The sequence below is a fragment of the Taudactylus pleione genome, unplaced genomic scaffold (genome assembly GCF_031769625.1).
Source record: "Taudactylus pleione unplaced genomic scaffold, aTauple2 ptg000016l, whole genome shotgun sequence".
NCBI lineage: Eukaryota > Metazoa > Chordata > Amphibia > Anura > Myobatrachidae > Taudactylus > Taudactylus pleione.
In genome coordinates, this window is record NW_028284418.1 from 37,562,189 (window position 1) to 37,583,171 (window position 20,983).

A 20,983-nucleotide genomic window follows, 5' to 3' on the forward strand; every position below is an offset into this window, starting at 1 on the left:
GACAATTACAAGTAGTTAGAATTTACAGGCTTTCATTACAGGAACAAATATCTCCATGTGTAAGGTATATGACTGCAATGTGATAGCTGTTGGGTTCAACTCCCGGGTATTGACAGTATTTTGAAATGTGTGTGTTAAATAAAGGAGCTTGTAACTGAAGGTGCACATATCCTCCTGTACTTAGTAGAGCCTTCCTGTCTGTCAATGCAAGAGGTGTTGGGTTCTAGGTATGACTGCTAAGAAATGTGTGATTTAAAATAAACGATAATATAACTAAATGACAAGGAGCTCTCAAGTTAAGTGCATGACTGTGGTATAAGAGGTTCGGTGTCCAAATCCATTTTCTTAGAGGGTTTTGAAAGTATGTATATATATTAAGGCGTCCATTCATTTATTGCAATTAAACCTTGTATGCAAACCATTAAGCTAACTTAATACTAAAAATAACAACAATGACACCACTGCATTGGATTAAAGAGCAAACCAGCTCTAGCCAATTTACTCTTTTAAAAAATTGGGGGTTGACCAAAACGCCCCCCCCCCCTCTCTATAAAGGCATAACCCGCGCTGTGAAGGACTCACCACCCTTTATTATAGCACAGTACGGACGCTCCATAAGGAAGCGCCCTCTGTCCTCCCGCAGGGGTAGGCCACACCCGCCATCCTTCAAAAGGGCAAGTGCCCCATAACGACCACTTATGCCACATGTGGCCGCTGGCTAGTAGCGCCTTCCCGCCTTCTGGCTCTGCTTAACTTTACTAAAAGGTTAGTAAGACAGACAAACGGATATAATCGAAAGATTTGGGCTGGTGGGTGAAACTTCCAAACTGAAAAGAGGCTTGACCAAATTCAAATCTCTCCTTAAATAGCCCCCTTAAGAGGTATACGCCCGAAACCAATCCCATAGGCTAACTCTTTTGACCAATCAATATAAACGAACAAAAGAATCTACCTAGGAACAGGTTCCTAACCTCTAACCAATTACAAGAAATTAGACCTCTTATATAGCTTTGTGATTATACAGCTCTCACGGGACTTTGTAGTAGTTTAAATTATCCACTGCTTGTCTTAGGACATAGTTTTCCAACGTTTCAGATCATCTTTAATCTTTTACCAAGGATACAGCACAATCATGAACATCGTTCTTACCTTATAAACGTTTCCCCACAAGTGCACACCTTCCATCCATCGCCGGCAACACGTCCCTCTCTGATGACGTCACTCGTGTGCGTACCCACTGGAACACACGTCAGTGCAATCACCTGAGGTCGGGCGGTCGCCTAGGAGATAGGACACCAGACTCTTAGTGACAATAATAATAACCCAATACCAAGTTAAAAAGATAGCGGCAATGCATCAATCCACTAATTAACCTAATTAGAAGCTTCTGGATAACAAACACAGCGTCTGCTATATAGGAACCCATCAGGGTATAACTTACATCATTCTAAGTTTAAACTATAGCAAGATACTACAACACCATAAATTCTTCATAAAAACAATTAAATAAGAGTTGTTAATTTAAACCGAACGGCATGACAGTATTCAAACGAATAATCCAACGTATTTCTAGTTGCAGCAATGTTCTTTCTCTGTCACCATCTCAAATGTTTTGGGGGACAAAGCCAATAATTTTGTATCTCAGAGAGGGTAAGGTATGACTCTTCTCTTTAAAGTGGCGTACCATCGGCTGATCGCATTCCCTGCCATCCAATGCCAAACGGATGGCTGACCGATGCAATGCCATTCTCTCCTTAAATTTACGTGAAGTCTTTCCTACATATAAATATCCACATGGACATTTTATGTAGTAAATAACGAAGATACGAAGTATCACAGTCTCTAAAAAGCCGCATGTTGTGCATCCAAGACATCTAAAGCAGCCTTTTTTCCTAGACAAAAATTGTCCCCTTGTTTCATCTTTTTTGGGAGTGATGTCTTTGCGTACCACCATGTCTGCAATATTTTTGCTACGTCGATAGCAAGGTAATATCTTCATCTGTTTTAAAGCAGGTAGATCTTTATCGGTGGTTAGCAAGGGCCATAACTTCTTGGCAGAAGACATAATTTTTTGTATTCCTGAATTGAAATCATTCACCCATATCAGGGCATTGGAGATGTTTTTGTTCTAGATTGCTTCAAGGTGTTTACTCTCGGTATGTTTAGCACTTTTTGTTTACTACATCTTAATTCCTTAGGGTCATAACCTCGCGCCTCAAATTTGGTGATCATTTTATCCATTTGTTTAATGGTTTCTGGGAAGTTGTTGTAAATATAATTCCCCGACGTCTCCCTCCGGCGCTCTGGTGCGTCCTCTGGCTCCGGAGGCTGGTCGGACACTGTGTTCTCCCAGCAGAACACAATAAAGATTCCAATCTGTACTGTGGTGTGCTGGGAAACCACGTGTCAGACCAGCAGGACGGAGCCGGAGGCTGCTGCGCGGACAGGTAAGTGCAGGACGGGGGGGAGGTGAGCGGAGGGGGGAGGGGGAGTTGGGGGGTTACACAAAATTACCGCCGCTCTAATTAGTGCTACGCATGCGCTGGGTTTACGAATGTAACAGCGCATGCACAGCACAGATTCCAGCTGCAGTAAGGTATCGCAAAAATGACAGCTTTTCGGAATAGATAGTTATGGAGAGGAGGAATGATGAATTCCTCCTGTAATTAGGTAGAACTCCATGCGAGTTCTAAACCTAATTATCTCCATCAAATTTTATGTGTTAATGAATAGGCCCCAAAGTCTTAATGTAATCCGCCTCTGCACCTTTCCAGATGACAAAAAGGTCATCTATGTATCTTGTGAAAAAATATATCTTATTGTAGATTATGGGATCTGTAAAAAATAAATCCTGCTCCAATGGAAACATAAAAGCGTTAGCGAAGGCCGGTGCCACGTATGCTCCCATGGCACACCTCACTAACTGCAAGAAAAACTAGCCGTCAAAAAGAAAATAGTTCCTTTTCAGAGTTAATTCAAGCAGCTGCAAGAAAAACTCCAAATCAGGTCCAGTGTATGAAGGATCAGTAGATAACAATTTTCTAGAAGCCTCTATACCTCTAGCATGCGGAATGCTGGTATAGAGGCTGGTGACATCTATTGTACATAAAAGGCAATCTTTATTTAAATCCGTCAGTGCCTCCAATTTCAAGATAAATTCAGTCGTGTCCTTTAGGAACATACTTTGTGATTGTATTATGGGCTGCATATAATGGTTCAAAAATTGTGCAACTGCATATAGAATTGAGTTTCGGCTGAAATTATTGGTCTTCCGGGAGTGCACACTGGGTTTTTGTGAATTTTTGGAAGTATGTATAAAATCAGGACAATTGGATGTGATGGAACCAATGCAGTAGCTGTTTTTTTATTGATGATATCGTTATTCGCTGCGATGTTGATAATCTCTTGAATTGAAGAGTATGTAAAATAAAGGAATGCAGAATTTGGCTTAGGTGCTTTGGGGCCTGGTTATAAAGATTATCCTTCGGCTGGCATGACACAGGCTACTTTCACTCAGGAAAACAGCCAGGAATAAAAGTCCAACATTTTATAGTGTTTGTCCTGCTGGCGGGGAAGCACTGCCTGGAAAGTCCTGCATACTGTAATATGAGGAAAAGTTTCAATCAGGTGCAGGCGAAATTACATTGAGCTCGCATTGTTTGCATCAGTTGCTTCTTTGTTCACCCTAAGTTATCAGAACAGATACATAGCGGTTTTATGAATTCTTACTATGGTTGCTTTAGGAGCTGTGAGCATGATTCAGGGATTCATGCAAATTTGGGCCCTGATTCAGAGCCGCTCGTAAGCGGCCGCTCGTTCGTTCTGACCGATGTTCGCACATCTGCGCATGCGTATGGATTTTAATACGCATGCGCGAACCAGTCAGTGCATCCAAAAATCGTTTGTTCGCTATATAGCGAATGCCTGCTATTTTGAGTGACAGAAGGAGGCGTATGTGGGTGGTAACAGGGGAAGGTGCTTGAAAACGGGGAGTGGAGATCCGAACGCAGGCGTGCTTAAAGGTCAAAACGGGCGTTTTAAGGGAGTGCATAATTAATACAGCAGCGTCATTGACCACGTCACTTGGTTTTTTTGACTCAGAACTGCTCGCAAAATAGCGGTTGAAAAAAACAGCCACAAGAATAGCGAGCAGTTCATACGCTGTTCGATGTACTCGATTAATCTAATAAATAGCGGACATGACGTATGGTGCGTGCGGCCAGGGGGCGTTTTTATCAAATAAACGAGCGTATGTTTTGCTCGCTCGTTCAGACTTAGAGGTGGGAACAGACTGCAATTTGCGAACGGATCATTTGAATAGCCACCCCTTGTTTTTGAACGAACGACCACAAATAGCGAACGGCTCTGAATCAGGCCCATAGTCTCTGGGTACACATGACACAAACAGTTATTCAAGGGACAGACCACCAAAGCAGCTGAACCAGCTCTGCGGGTGCTGGGCGGGCTTCAGCACCCACCCAATATTTGTCCAACTGAAGCCACTAATCATATCTATGCATGGAAATTTTCAATCATATGGGACAAGTGGAGGGTGTAAAGTGAGCACCCCCTACTCATTACAAAAACTTGGCTCCAAAGAACCACAGCCACTGTATCCCATCAATTGAACTAAAACCGCTCATAACAGGAAGCAATAAGAAAACATCACTAACAGAACAGGAAAGGAGGGGAGCTGTAAGCAATTTATTATTTTTTGTGGTTAGTTATTTTTAAAGCTTCATCATATATTGGCACCAAAAATGAAGAGGGCCCTGCTAGCAAGCTTATAATCTAAAGGAAAACAAGAGCTTAATATTTAAGGATAAGTGCTATTGAATGGTTCTTGGTGGGCTACAGGAATCAGTCACACAGCACTGTTGGCCTGGGACCAGAGAGTTGTGAGAGTGTAGAAATAGATGCGTGAACAGTGTAGAGGGAATGTTATTGGGTAGAATAGCTTATGTAGGCTAAGACATGGGGGCCACACACTGAGGGTCTCACTATTATAGTGTGACGAGACCAACCTGCCATTGCCTGATGCTTTCGCACTGGAAGGCCATACTTCCCCTATTTGGGATACCCAACGCAGGCCATAGCTTTTTATTTAAATAATTATTATATTTTTTAAAACTTCAGTCATCGATTTGGTGATGATGACTGCTGTAATCTTACACCAGATACATTAACGTATGTTTTGAGTATAGCTTTACACAGGCGCTAATTTTCTGTTCAATTTGTCTTGCAACATGCAAAGAGCCAGTTATACCAGGCTGAGAAGTACGACTCTGTGTATACTCGCCTCTGAGTCAGTCCCAGTGTCTTTATACTGGCATAACATGATATAGTAGCTTATGAAATATACTAATATAATATAAACTGGCTCAGTCAATGGTCCACAGCAAAAACTTCAGATTCTTTACGTGAATCAAGCTAGTCATTTCCATATAGGTTCTTCCAAAGCCATAACATTCATTATCATGAATTTAAAGGCAGCTTCTATTTTACCATGGAGGGTTCAGCTTTGCTTCAAAGCTCTCAAAAAGCCATTATTAACGCATTCTTGGAATTGTTTGTCAAATCTGATGCATGCACAAGGTTCTCCATATACAAGTGTAATATGGAGGTAAAGCAAGGGAACAGATAGCTACAGATAATATCTTAAGAAACCCATTACATACAATTTTGCAGAAACAAAAAACCTGCATTGGACAAGACAGTACATTTAGCGTCTGCACGATCTAAGATTAGAAGCAATAAAACAGCAATAAAAGGAGGAGAATGAGGAGAGCAGGAAGGACAATGGAACGGAAAGAATTTCTCTACAGGCAACATCTGGTGCCCAGATAAGTATTACATCTAGACTCAGACATCAATGCTACAATTGGCATTTCCAGTAAAACTACAACAAAATAAATCTAACAAAATAATCATTTTGAGCAAACGGGACCAATGAGAGCATTAAACAGATTAATGCCAATATTAAAAACAAATAGTAATTTGTTTATCATTTTAAAATGCTCCCCAGCTCACCTGGGACAGCCATAATTAAATACTGTACATGTAAAATCAGAACTGTAATGAAAATAAGACCTCTACTGTACCACTAAAATGCAACTAAGAGCTGAATTGGAAAAGACGGCCAGTGCTTCTGGACATGAAGCCCCCCGCTGATACAGATGAGTTTGAGTATGCCTGGGTTCATTTACAAAATGTCAGTTTCTTCTATTGTACCCTAGTTGTCATTGATTCACTTTTATATATCATTAACACACACCAGTAAATGTTAAACATAGATAAGAAACTGATGTATAACCAAAGTGTTTTAATCAAAAGTGGTCATGGAAATGAGGAAAATTATTTAAATTTCAATGGCTCAAAATGCATGTTTTGGGCGAGGTGTACTAAAGGCTGAAATGGCGGTCACAACTCAGTAAACCCCCTTTTGGCAATTGTGGCCGCATTTCCATATGCACCAAGCTCCGGAATGCGATACATGCCGGAGCTTGATCCCGGTGGGAAACAACATTGTTAGATGGCGTTACCCAATAGATGCCTACAGGCTTTTATTTTGCGTTTCCCCTTGAGTGGGATCCCTCCTAGCACCCCCGCAGTGTGTGCATCATTCCACGCATGCGCAGAAGGGCGACAGAGGGACTTCTGGGTATTAAACCCATTAGTCCCCTTTCTTACCGAGAGAGCTGTACTTTGCATGGCATCACAGATGTGATGCTTAGTACATCCCACCCAGTAGATGTATTGACAAGAATTTTCAATTATCAAAATTGTATGTATTTGTAGATACATAGGATGATAGTGGAGAAAAGGAATAGAAGAACATATAACATTAATACATTACATTACAGACGCTTGCAACTTCAATTAGCTCACTCTACTCCCCTTTCCACACCCTCCTTTTTTCTTTTTTTTGCTTTGTGTCATTGCATTGCTTGTCCCTGAGTCCCCTTCTTAGCTACTATCTTAAATGTCATCTCACCTATTCATTTAGGTCTACAGCATCTCATTTCCATCTGTCCTAGTAGTATGTCAGATCCCATCCCAATTTTCTCAACCTGTTACCCAGCTCTCCTACACATCTCTCCTGTCTTGGTTCCCTTTCAACAGTTGTGGCATCTACTTTAACTTTACTTAGCAGGAATACTAACCCATATATGTTGCTATATCAAGTAAATATCTTAGTGACTTGCTACCCCATTGTAGGCCATATCCTACAGACTTAGGACCTCATTCAGAGCCGGTCACACAGAGCGTGCGGTCGGTCTGAATGAGGGGAGGACCTCTTGAATTTTCAAGACGTCCTCCTTTGCGGTGGTAAGGCTGTGGGTTAACACCCACAGCCTTACGCCCGCCTAAGGTGATGCTCGCGATGGTCAAGACCATCGCGACCATCGGGGCTTACAACGAGACCCTAGGGTAGGGTCTCCCTTGTCGTAAGCCCCGGAGAGCTTTCGGCTCTGTCTGAGCCGGAAGCTCCCCACTGACATCACTAGTGATGTCAGTGGGGCCGCCCCCAAACGGTAGGCATTCCCATGGGAACGCCCCCGTTTGGGCTGTCACCCCCCCGGCCCGCCTTCCAAACGGGGCGAGCTGTCAATCAACATCGACAGCTCGCCCCCTTTGGATCGAGACCCGCTACGACCGGCACTGTCGGTCGTAGCGGGTCTCACGCATGCGCACGACAGCGCCGGTGGCATCGTGCGCATGCTCTGTGGGGGGCCATCGACCCGGTCCGAGCGCATCGGCGCTAACGACCGGGTCTGAATGACCCTCTTAGTGCCTGAGTCGCACGCTATAACGATATGAGCACAGTTGGAAAATGCTTTAAGAACTGCGAATGTGTCCTGATTTTTAATGCACCGAAACACAGAACAAATGGAAGCAGTGAGTGTGGATTTTAGGGGGTGTAACAGGGGCTTGGCTAGGCAGACGCGGGAGTGTCGCTGATAGTGGCTGTGTTTAAAGACGCAGAACCACTCACACGGGGGTTATACTCAGGCGGCGTAAGTTTTGTGGTGCATCTAAATACAAACCAAGACGGATTTCCACAAGCGCAAGAATCTGCAAGTGGGCATCTCAGATTTGAAGAAATCGGCCGAGGTATTAGCATAAAGACTCAGCAAAAGCCATGGCTGCGTGCGACTCAGGATCAGGCTCTTCATCTTTTACCTGAACACAAATGTATTTTTATATATCCTGCCCATTAAATGTCTACTTGTCCTATTGCACCTATCTACTATCTATTTCTCAGTATATAAATATATTGTTACTAGTACTAGTACTAATGCAGGCCAACACAGAGTGTGCTGTGTGCTAAATGGAGTTCACTTGGATAAATAAATTGATAGATCGATATGCCTCAATCAAAAAATGTACAAATACATCAACCTTGGTCACATAATACTACTACTGCTTTATACATGAACACGAGGACGTATACTTTTCAGGGAACATGCAGACAGCGGCGGCGCTTAAGTTGTGGGCTAAAGAAATATTTGGCCTGCTTTACTAGGAACTGGTAACTTATGAATCAGTGATGTCACTAGCCCCTAGTGACCTGATTGGCCTGTATTCTCAGGAGTATTGGTACAGACCACATCATGACTTCTTTCAGGTCCGGAGAAAAAGTATACAAACAAATGACAAAAAAAATGTAGCAGCGTTTGGATGCTGTTTCTAGTTCATATGAAGAAAATAAGTTCTAAACAAAATCCTGTTCTCATGACACACATACTGTATAAGTTCTAAGAAGCAAGAGAACAGGCAATACAAATGGAAAGAAAACTCACTATGTTCATAAGGGTGAGGACGTAGTTCTGCACGTGTTCTTTTCCATGGAAACGCACAACAGAGTCATCCACAGCCAGAAGCACCTCTATGTTATAGTCATCCTTCTGGGCATGGCGTTTCTTGCGATCATTTTGCCACAACCTGTCTCTCATTAAATCCAGCGCAAAAGGCAGGTCACCCATCTCACTTTTTCCAACTGAAAGAAAAGAGACACCATAAATTGTATGAAGTAATTACCCAGCAGGTATGAGTACTTTCTCCAGTAGCTAGTCAACGCATCCACATAGCCAAATCTATCAGAAAACAAAATGGCAGCTTAAGCACCATTGGGCTATTTATGGACTATATTGAGCTCTTTTACTACAGTACCAAGAAAATAAACAAAACGAAAATATCAAAACAATATTGAAAATCTGTTGGTAAGATATAATGCTATTAAATAGTTGCTAAAGAGAAAATATACTTTACGCAGAACACAAGAATACAATATCGATGCCAGAGGGAGGTCAACTTGTCAGTCTAGTCCACCCATTATACCTAGTAACACTTCATTCTGAGACAAGTAAGAGCTGCTGATACCAATGTTAATGGTCGAGATGTACTAAAGGGGAAAATGCGGTAAACCCCCGAAAATGCAGTTTTTTGGGGAATACAGCATTGCCAAATGTACATAGCATCGGAATGCACTTCGCCTCGGAAGGTGGCGTTACCCAATAGAAGCCTATGGGCTTCTTATCTGGACGCTCCCCCTTGGGAGGATTCGATCGGATCCCTCCCATCACCCCGGCGGCCTGCGGCCTTCTAAGTAATCAACCGCGGTATATACCCGAAGACAGGCGGGATGTACCGTATCACTGATGCAATGCTTAGTACATCCTGCCTTAAACCCTTTTATAGCTGTACATGGCTGGAAGACTGTCCCGGACAATGGGCCTACTTCAGAGATGTTTTTCGCAGTTGATCGAATATCTGCTTTCTGCGGATGCGTCTGAGTCACAACGCGCATGCATCAAGGTACATTACCGTAGTCGCTTGCAGCAGGTATTTATTTGCAGTGTTAGTGACAGTCAGGCAGTGTTTGGTGGGGGTAACAGGGAGTGTCGGCAAAAAAACACAGGAGTGTTGCGACCGTTTCAGGGGTGTCTGCGATCCAGTATGCAATGAACATGGCTCCAGCGTCTCGTTTGCCGCGGCTATTCTGTGCAACCATACAGTTACTCAGGACATCTAACATCGAATAATCTGCGACCGATGCTTCGTTTTTATACACACATTCTTGGATTTTCAAAGACGTCAGTGGGTGTCTCAATACATCTCCCGGCGGCTGCGAAATGTACATATATTCGCACAGCAGATACGTACAAGATCGCAACTACCGTTGCATTAGCATACAACTCTGAAACAGGCCCATTGTCTAATATTTGAGGTGGTATACACAGGCACTGAAAAAGCATAGGCAAAAACCTTTTACTTTGTAACCACTTACAGTATAACAGAGCATTAGATGGTGCCCAGCAATGCAGTGTACTGCGTATGTAAATGAGTGATCCGCCACTTTATTTTACAGGTAGTATGTATTACCGCCGGATGCATTTTTCTAATCCCGACGCTTGAAGCCCGGCAGGGGTGAAGATCTCGACAGCGGATTTAGGTAAGTAATGATAACCCTTCCCCCCCCACTAACCCTCCCTTAGGGGTGCCAGACCTAACCTCCCCCCTTAGTGTCTAACCCTAACCCCCCTAAGTGCCTAACCCTAACCTTTCCCCTTAGTGCCTAACCCTAACCCCCCGTCCCCGCAGCCTAAACCTGAGTCTCCCGGGGGTGCCGAACCCTAACCTCCCCATGGGGGGTGCCTAAACCTAACCCCCCCTTTCCCTAGCCTAACTCTAACCCTCCTGGGAAGGTGCCTAACCCTAAGTCACCCCTAGAGCCCTGAAACCGAACCCTGTGTGGCTGTCCGCGTCTGGCTTACCTTCGTTCGGTATGCCGGGCGTTGGGCTCCCGGCGTAGGTCTAATGAGAGGCATCGGCATTTTGACGCCTGTCATTAGTACCCTGCCAGGATTTGACAGTCGGGAAACCAGCGGTTGGTATTTTGACCATCGGCTTCCTGACTGCATCCCATATACACTTCAAAATGCCATAGGCAATGTGGAAATTAACAAGCAATACATGCCAAATTAGAGAGCGCTAAGTTGAGATGCAAGCTGAATAGGCTTAAGACTATATAAGAGTCCTTAGTTTTTTGTAATTGGTTAGAATTTTGGTCAACTGTTGCTAGGTAGAGTAGTTGTGGGGTTTTATTTGGTTGGTTGGTTCTGACCATGTATGAGTTTTTTGGCAGTGGTATATGTGGACTTTATAAGGCTGGTGTATGCCCAGCAATATCCTTTCTGGACGGTGTTTGTCCCTCCCTCCCCTATCTATTTATTATGCTCTTTATATGTTGTGTTCTTACTAACACTATGTTATATTATCATGTTGGGCGGGAAGGTGCTACAAACCAGCGGCCATGTAAGGTGTAAGAAAAAGCTGTGGAGCACATTTCCATTGAAGGGTCATAGTACGGCCTAACTCTGCGGGAGGACTTTGGGCGTCTGTCTCCGTGGACACGCTCATACTGTGCAGTATTATAGGGGGTTGTGAGTCTTCACAGCTCAGCTTACAATGACCACAGGGGGGGGGGGGGCGTTTCAATCGCTCCCTAATATTGATTAAGTAACGCTCAACTTATAATGACCACAGATGGGCCGTGTCAGTCGCTTCGTAATATTGGTAAAGTAACATATGGCTGGAGCTGAGTGTTTGCAGAATCCTTCTTTGCCTCCCAAAAGTAAATTAAAAGCACAGGGTCATACCTTCAATAAAAGCAAGTTATGACCATCTAACCAAAGCAGTCTGTGTCCGTGTCTTTATTTTAGTGTAAGTTAGTTGTAAGTTGTTATATTGTTTTTAATTGCAATAAATTTATGGACACCTTATGGAAACAGAACCCTCCCTTTATATTGAAAGCCATGCCCCCTGTCACGTCTGTTGAACCAGACGTGCCCAGCCACTTTAAACTGCACGTTGAAAGCATAACCGGCTGTTTGTGAACACTGCACGTCCACAGCCGGCCTCACCTGCCTAGCCAGCAGCTTCTATACTCAGCATGGAACAGTCTGCGCCTACAAGCGCCAGACATGACAGCGCAGCACTGCTTCGACCACACTCTGCACAAGTGACAGGATTGACTGTGTATTCTAAAGCGATTCCTGCTAACTGTTTTCCCAGGCTTCCACATACGGTCAATCGGTTTCATGCACATCAAAACTGGAATATAAGGGTGTGATCCCCAGGAGCTAGACAGAGCATTTAAAGGGAATATTGCATTTCAAGTCAAAGTGGTGAGAGGGCATTTAGCCCGAAGTTTTATTTATATCGATCACATGAATGATTACACTAGATAACAAAAAATAGGTAATTGTCAGCTACTGAGGAAAATCCAAGTGTTCTTGGCTAATTTCTGTGTGCTGATTCCGAACTCCAAATTGGCCTATCACTTCAGGAACTAAAGTTATGGTTTTAAACATTATACAATAGCTATTACGGTGACTTATTTGTGATTTATTTGATCTTAGGGCTGCAGTTAGGGTACACCAAAAATATGTGCTACTTGTGCCTCTGGGACAGTCGTGATGATAAACACCATTATGATGTGATAGACTGCCCAGCAAGATCTGATCATATCATTGGTAAACGCAATGTTCTCCACAAGTCCCTAGTAGCTGCTCAAAGTTTATCTTCCACAACTCCACATAAAATTGGTATTAAAGAAAAACTTTGTGAAGGCTATGGAGCACAATGGAAGTGGCTTCCTCTATCTGAATGAGAAATTTGTAGCAGTGCTATCAGATGCCAAGATAAAATCAGATTCATGAAGTGATTTGAGATACAAAGGTCAGACTGAAGTTAAACACACTTGAGTTGGAAGCTTGGGATGCCTTTGTGTTAGTGGTGAAGAGCTTTCTTGGAAATAGCAGATCTGATCAGTATGTTGAGCAAGTAGACAACATGCTTACAGCATACAAGAAAATGGGCTGCAGAATGTCCCTGTAAATGCATTACTGTCACCTCAACTTCTTCCCACCCAACTGAGGTGCAGTTAACAATGAACATGGTGAGAGATTTCATCAAGAAATGTCGTTAATGGAAACAAAATACCAAAGTCGATTTGACCCCAATGTGATGGGTGACTTTTACTGTGATAGGTAAATTTCAATTTCAGATTTGGAATCAGCACACCCAAATTAGCCTAGGACACCAAGAGTTTTAATGTGAAGCAAAAATGTTGTATTCCAGTGTTATTTAGAATTCATTATTTTTTCTACCATTCAGAGGTTCTACTTGTGGATTTGTTTGCTACTAAAGATGCGTATCCACTACGCGATTAAACAGTTCGATTGAACGATAATAACATCGGTATTGTTCAATCGTTTGTTAATCGTTCGCACATCGGCCATGTCAATTTCGAAAACGACCAGCGATGCGACCGCCCGCTAGTCGTTTTTGACATCTATCATTGCCCGAACATGCTGGTCAACCTGACGACGTCGTCAGGTTGCCCATGTTCGGGGATGATTGATGTGCCTACACTGAACGTTCAGTGTAGGCACATCACAAACTGTGAAACGGCTGCACGATTACAATGTCGTAATCATGCACTTGTTTCTATGTCTGTAAGTGGATACGCACCTTAACACTTATCATTTCATGCAGATATTGACCTTAAGCACAAGACATATTCGTATGGATTGACTTCATATGGCAGCTACTAAAGCATAAGTCTGCTGACTAATTTGTCCCACTAACAAGGAACAACCTGACTGATATTACTAATTTGATTTGCTTGAGTATCCTATACAGGCAATAGTGGTTTTAGAAGACCAAAATGGCTGAATATCATCTATTATGCATTATTACGTTTTTATGATACATATCCATTATAAAAAATTGTGTTATATTGTTAAGAGCCTACATTGTTTTTTAATAAAAAATGTATGCTACTATATGGATTAATAAATTAGATATTTCCCTGCAAGGAAGACAGCGCTTCTGGGTTTGTTTTGCAATGTCTAAATTAACACAAAGCTGAGGGTGCTTCTCAGAGGTTGTGTGTGTACAGGACCCTTCATGTAAATAATGTAGGGACCATCAGCATCACAGCCTGCTTAATAGGCCTTGAGGTCGCTTGTTAAATGCTGCTTGCGTGTACAAGGCCTCTCAGTGAAATAACTTTCTCCAACATTACAACCAAACATTTCCCCAACAGTTTTAGCATATGTCATTGCTCTAGGATAATCACATACTTATGTAGTTTGTATACAATGAAAATATATATCCAAACAGCATAGTAATTTCACTGCATCAGCTGGCTGTAGTGTGCAGGTAGTTCCTTCTCTTTTGTCCCTCCAACTATTTGGGCTACAACGGGTCAAGGAAAAATACTCTCAGGAACCCCTGTTCATTATATTGAGATCCATGACTGTAGTCCAGGGGACCAGATCTCTTCAAATGTAGCTACAGAGTCAGCCAGGTAAGCAGTCAACGTCTGTATTTCTAATACCACCCAGACCTTCTGGGTAACTTGAATAGGTGAAAGAGGCATAGATTAGGCTCGCGGCAGCTGATGTTATATTATTAATGAACGATTAATAGATTATTTATTTATTTATTTATTAACAGTTTCTTATATAGCGCAGCAAATTCCGTTGCGCTTTACAATTTGAATCAAGATTAACATTATACTGGGTTGTAAAAGACATACATACATACATGACATACATAAGGGTAAGAGGGCCCTGCTCACAAGCTTACAATCTATAGGGAAATAGGTGTTGATACACAAGGAGAGGTGCTATTGCAAATTGGTCCAGCCCAATTACAGATATTCTTGGTGGGCTGTATAATCCAATCACACTGGAAAGTTGGCCTAGGGTTAGGAGGATGTTCAACTGAAGAAAGAGAAGATGTGATAGGTGTTTACTATAAGAAGAGAGTTAGATAGGGAGCTATAAAAGGTTAGGTGGACGGTCCTGGAATCTGATAAGCTTGTCTAAAGAGGTGAGTTTTCAGAGAACGCTTGAATGTTTGGAAACTAGTGGAAAGTCTTATTGTGCATGGGAGGGCATTCCACAGGGTGGGTGCAGCCCGAAAAAAGTCCTGTAACCGTGCATGGGAACAAGTAATGCGCGGGGATGAGAGACGCAGATCTTGTGCAGAACGGAGATGTCGGGTTGGAAGATATTTTGAGATAAGTGAAGAGATGTATGTTGGTGTGGTTTGGTTAATAGCTTTATGTGTGAGTGTAAGTATTTTAAATTGAATACGGTAGAAGACCGGCAGCCAATGGAGGGACTGACAGAGTGGATCAGCAGACACTGAACGTTTGGTGAGAAAGATCAACCTCGCAGCTGCATTCAAAATGGATTGTAGTGGGGAGAGCCTGTTTTTGGGAAGACCAATAAGGAGACTATTGCAATAGTCAATGCGGGAAATTATGAGTGCGTGTATAAGAGTTTTTGCAGTGTCTTGCGTAAGATATGATCGAATTTTGGCTATGTTTCTTAGATGTATGTAACAGGATTTAGAGACAGATTGAATGTGGGGAACAAAAGACAGTTCAGAGTCAAGGATGACACCTAGGCAGCGAGCTTGTGGGGTGGGGTAGATTGTCGAGTTGTCAACAGTAATAGAGATATCAGGTTGTTAACTGCTATTGGCTGGTGGAAATATAATTAATTCTGTTTTGGATATATTAAGTTTGAGGTGGCGAGATGACATCCAAGATGAAATGGCAGAGAGACATTCAGTGACACGGACCAGCACAGATGGTGACAAATCTGGGGAGGTGCTTATCAGCCCTAATGAGTGATAGAGGTGACCATATTTATAAAACATGACACTGACCTCCAAAAAATCTTCCACAGGGTCAAAACAAAAAGTGCTTTAAAGTATCTTCCTGTCCACAATCTCTCCAACATATTTGGATAACGTTGGGAAATACCAACGTTTTGTCCTTCATCGTGACACATTCTGTGGAAGATGTAAACTTTCCAATTCATAAAATTTAATTTTGTTTGCATCAACAAAACACAGAGAGATAGATGCTGTAGAGCAGGGGTGGGAAATAAGCGCCCCTCCAGCTGTTGTTTGAACTACAAATCCCAGCATGCCTTGCAACAGTTTTAGCATGGCCAAATAGCAAAACTGTGGCGGCGCATGCTTATTGCCCATCCCTACTGTAGAGCCACTGTCACACTGTAAATTGTAGAGGTCATTGATGTCTATCCATTGGATTGGCCACCAGCTTGCTGCTCACAATATCACGTAATCTCTGGTTTGTTAGAAACTCAAGGAAGTGATGCAGTACACCAGAGCAGGGGGGAATGTTGGGCCTGATTCAGAGTTGTACGCTAATGTACGATAATAGGTATATGTTACACAAGGAGTCTTGTGTCCACAGATGCCTCCTGTCGGCTTCAGTGATCAGCAGCTGCGTCCTAGGATCACTCTGCGTTACAACTGGCCATATGAGTAATCTTCTGGTTACTCAGGATGGCCGGTGGTTTCAAACAGCTAAAGCCAGTGAAGCTGCGTACAGAGATGTAGCCACTGGCTTCAGCTCGCCCAGAAAACAAGGGCAACAAGCACCAATTTTCTGGGATTCTACCTGGCACCTTGTCTGTCAATCAGACGGCAGCATCTGGGCTGCGAGCAAGCAGAAGGCGATCTGCACATGTACAGTACAGATCCTGCGCATCTGCAGATCTTCTAACATCAGAGTTTTACGCAAACCATCGGGTTTGCGAACAACTCGGAATAATTTTCTTTTATTCTGCTATTCCCATCCCTAGATGAATTTGTCTAACCTAGATAAGACTTAGAGACATTAATAAGTGCAGGTACCCAAACTAAGAGATTCACAATTCCTTCCAGCAATATAATAATGGAGAATCTATCGCTGTATAATGATCCATAGAAGTTTCTGATCTTTTTTTTCCCTCCCATTTGTTTCACAATGGATCAAGAAGGTAATTTTTTTCATTAAATATGGTGAAGTGGAGGATGATGGTTTGGGAGCAATAGAGAAGTTTGTCTACATGTCGTAAACGTTCCCAAAGTTTCAGGTACTGTACGTAATACATACTTGCCTACTTTTTCTCCCGGGGAGGAGAGGCAGGTGGGTTGCGATGGGGGCGGGGCCTGATGGGTCGCATCATTAAGCCCCACTCCTTTGCGGTAAATTGCTGCGATTGGTGCCAATTTAAATAAGTGCAGGGCTAAATTAGGCAATTCTTGAAGAATTATGTCATTAAGCCCCACCCCCTACTCGGGGACCCGCGATCACCGCTGAAATTCTCCCCATTCTGCCCACTTCACTAGGAAGTGGGCAGATTGCGGGAGAAATGCCTACTCTACCAGGGGTGCGGGAGGTTACCCGAAAAATCGGGACTTCCGGGCGAGTAGACATGTATGACGTAATACTACATGCTGCTAATTTTTTACTTGCACATCTGAATATGTACAAGTAGCAGCGCACCATAGGAGTTACAGGTCATGCACGTACCAGCTTTGACAGGAAGTCATTTGAAATTGTCCTGGAACTCACTTTATACAGTAAAACAAATATCAGGCCGCTGTAGACTTCTCTCTGCTAGAGCAGCAAAGAAGGTTTCTAATCAAGCACTTAGTAAAAAGGCTGAGCTGTACCGTACACATATGGACTAAATATTAATTTATTGTAGGTGGTCAGTCACTTCTGCTTTGAAGCACAAGCTGCTGTTTTTTTTTAAAGCATCAGCCATAAAAGCAATTTTGAATATATCTGTGTTTCTGGAAGAGCAGCCATCAGCAGATAAATATTGCAGATAAACATTGCAGATCTTGAAAGTACAGTAGTAGAAAATTAAGAAATACTTAGTCGTACTGAAAACTTTGAAACTTTAAACTTCTAGCATGCCAACAATTAGGAAAAGCTTTTACATCTATTTTATTGCTTCCTGGCACTGGGAAGCCTTAGAGCTACTGTTTTAATCTAGGTGGCAGTTGGGGAACTTGGTTATATAGAGCTGGAGAGGCTGCTAGCATACAGTATATGTATATGAAAATGAATGATAGATTTCACATAAGTATACTTATATGAAATAAAACTGTTGTAAACTGTCCATATCGTAACGAATCATAGCCTCACAAAGCGCCTTTATGCTATTTAAAGGAACAGTACAGCTACAAACTATGAAACAGATTAATTATGGACCCAAAATTTTCTACTGAAGATGTAAGGAAAATATTTCCAGGCAATAAAAGACACAATTCAGGCAATAAAATATTAAATGAGTGATAAAATTTTATGAGGCAGACATTATTTATGCATATTCAAACAACCTAGACAACCTTGGAAAACTGTCAGAGGACTAGACTGGCATCACACTCCACTTCAATAAAGGAACTAGAAATATTCTCTGAACTATTTCTTAAAAAAACTCTCTCTCTCTTCTAGGGAAAACGTCCAACGTGTCCATTACATGTCACTAAATCCTACTCCGGTCTGTGTGCGACATAGCATATGAGATGCTTCCCGACTGTCAAATCCCGGCTGGGGTCTAATAATAGGCGTCGAAAATTTAGTTTTACTTACCTTAATCCCATGTCTGGATCTTCACTCCTGCTGGATTTCCAGCGCCGGGATTTGAACCGCCGACCATAAGGCCGGCGGTCATTCATACTGGTTTAATTTTCAGTCTTAACATGATTAGGAAGTAGTGTAAAATTAATGGACCCTCTAAATATACCAGCATTTAACCTTAGCTTAACTTAAGCCTTTTTATAAGTTCTTTAAACTCCTATGGCTTAATTATAACTACAGTTCTACCTGGAGCAATATGGCTGTAATCAGTGGGCCCCATACATTTATTTATCCAGGAATATAGTTGTGTCCTCATGCACTGTGGCTTCAGTTTTGCCAAACAGCCTCTATCAACGCACCAGGTCCCGGCAGCTTTCCCCTAAAATGTGCATTATAGCTGCTATTTTTATTTCTGTTATGTGTCCTCTTTATCATTAAATGTTGCATTTATATTTATAACTGTTCTGAGTGATATTAACTTTAAAACCCTCAGATATGGCGGCTGTTTTTGTTGTTTAATTATTTGTGTTGTGGTGAGAGTGAGTCTCTCACTCAGCTGCATTGTACCTGAAAGGGTTATTTTAACTCCTCAGCACCTGGGCCCTTTTTCTATTTTGGCATGCCCAGTAGGGAAATCACAGAGAAAATAGCTGCAGCGCCATTTCCCAGGTGACCTGCGCATGTGCAGTAGACTTTGGCACAGACTAGTGCCCAGAGTCTACAGCTGCGCTCAATGCACTGCCGGCCACTGGGTAGAGAGGAGGGGGTCCGGACGGAGACTGCACACGAGCCTCCACCTCACTTAATACGCCCCTGGGAGCAATGCAGGAGCGTTAGCCGATAAACGGCTTCAAGCGCTTCTGCAAACAGTCAGATCGGTTAGTCACATCTGATGACCTGCTCACCCAATTCGGCTGATCCCGTTCAAAAGATGAAAAAAAAAAGTACACATTGAGCAAGAACTGCTTGGTGTGTCCAGGTGCGCACTGGTCCGATAATCGCTCTGTGGGATCGGAACGTTTATCTGAGCGGCGGCACCCATCGGATAGTGTGTACCCAGCTTTATAGATCGTTACAGTGACAATAACACAAGAGCACTTGACAACAACACAAAGTCACTATGTTCTGTGGAGAGAAGAAACGCAGCCCACATAAATTATCTTTGGTACCTTCATTATGCATGCCCTCTTGGCTTCCAAGGTTATCCTGTTGAATAGCAGATCTCCTGTAGACTACATGTGCACGGCCATTCTCCTCCTCATTCTGCCGCCCTCTCTCTAGAGGCTCAATGAAAAACTCGCTGCTGTCTGTCCTGATCAAGCCAGCCTGGAACAAATACATTGCTTATAATTAATACTTCTATGAAAAAAAAGATAAGCAAAAACAATATATAACTTACTAAATACTCTCTTTTGCTAAAGCTAAGGCATAGTTAAAATGAGTAATTCTCATTATTTTATTTTCTAGACAAAATACATAGCTTGTTGAATGGGGAAAAAAGGAAACAGTCTGATCAGTTAGTACAGCGAGGGAAACTTTTTCCTAGAAATCTGTTTATATATACGTGGGGCGTTTCAATATGCATCCTTACCAGAAATAGAAATACAGATCTATAAACTCTGATTTTATGAAAACAAAACCTAAATGTATTCCATACAAAATGGAGACATAGGGTAAATGTAATCGCCTGTGTGATACAGGCATCGGCGAGTTCAAAGGGGCAACAATTTAAAAGACAAAACCAATCTGGTTTTGCCCTTTAATGACTGCCCCTTTAAAACATTGGCCAGACTGGCAAGGAACTCGCAAATGCCTATAATTAGCAGGCTACTACATTTACACTGCAATCGGGCTGCCTCCTGTCAATATACCGACATCGGCTTAATGATGGTCAGTATCCCGACAGGGATACTAACCTTCCCCCCATCTCCCTCTAACCCTCCCTTCTTGTAGCCTAACACTAACCCTCCCCACCCGCACCCTAACCCTCCCCTTTGTGCCTAAACCTAACCATCCCCCCTTAGTACCTAACCCCCCCCTGTGGTGCCTAACCCTAACACCCCCCCTTGTTGGGGTGCCTAACCCTAACATTTCCCCCGAAAACCTAACCCTAACCTCACTATGCTGCCTAAACCTAACACTCCCCCCCCCCCCCTGCGGCTAACAGCTAAAGACGCCCCGGCTTACCTCGTCTGTCTGTATTCCGGCGTTGGGATTAAGATAGGTGTCAGTATTTCGACGTCTATCTTAAATCTTGTGTCGGGATTCCACCGGCAGGATTTAGACCGACGGCATCCCGTCTGCTAACTACATCCCGTAGAATGAAATGTGTATATAGCAGGGGACTTGTGGTGACCATCAGGATAGTTTAATCTACAGTCAGATGCCAAGCAGCAAAAACGCAGGTTTTAGATACTAGCTGCAAAGGGTGCGAGTTGCCATTGCCATGGTGTTAAACGCTGGCAACGGCACCTCATCTTGCACCCCCGCTGCCCGAATTCGCTCAATTTT

General features: G+C 42.8%; 1 protein-coding gene across 1 annotated transcript in view; it reads right to left on the reverse strand.

Annotated features, from left to right (window-relative positions):
- Window positions 1–20,983, reverse strand: part of ADAMTS14 (ADAM metallopeptidase with thrombospondin type 1 motif 14) — a 240,098-nt gene that overhangs the window by 167,564 nt on the left and 51,551 nt on the right. Inside the window, exons 3-4 of the mRNA XM_088473607.1 lie at window positions 19,642–19,798; window positions 8,805–9,001 (exon numbers count right to left, since the gene is read on the reverse strand). Of these exons, the coding sequence (XP_088329733.1) occupies window positions 8,805–9,001; window positions 19,642–19,798 (354 nt within the window). The remainder of the gene's footprint in view (window positions 1–8,804; window positions 9,002–19,641; window positions 19,799–20,983) is intronic.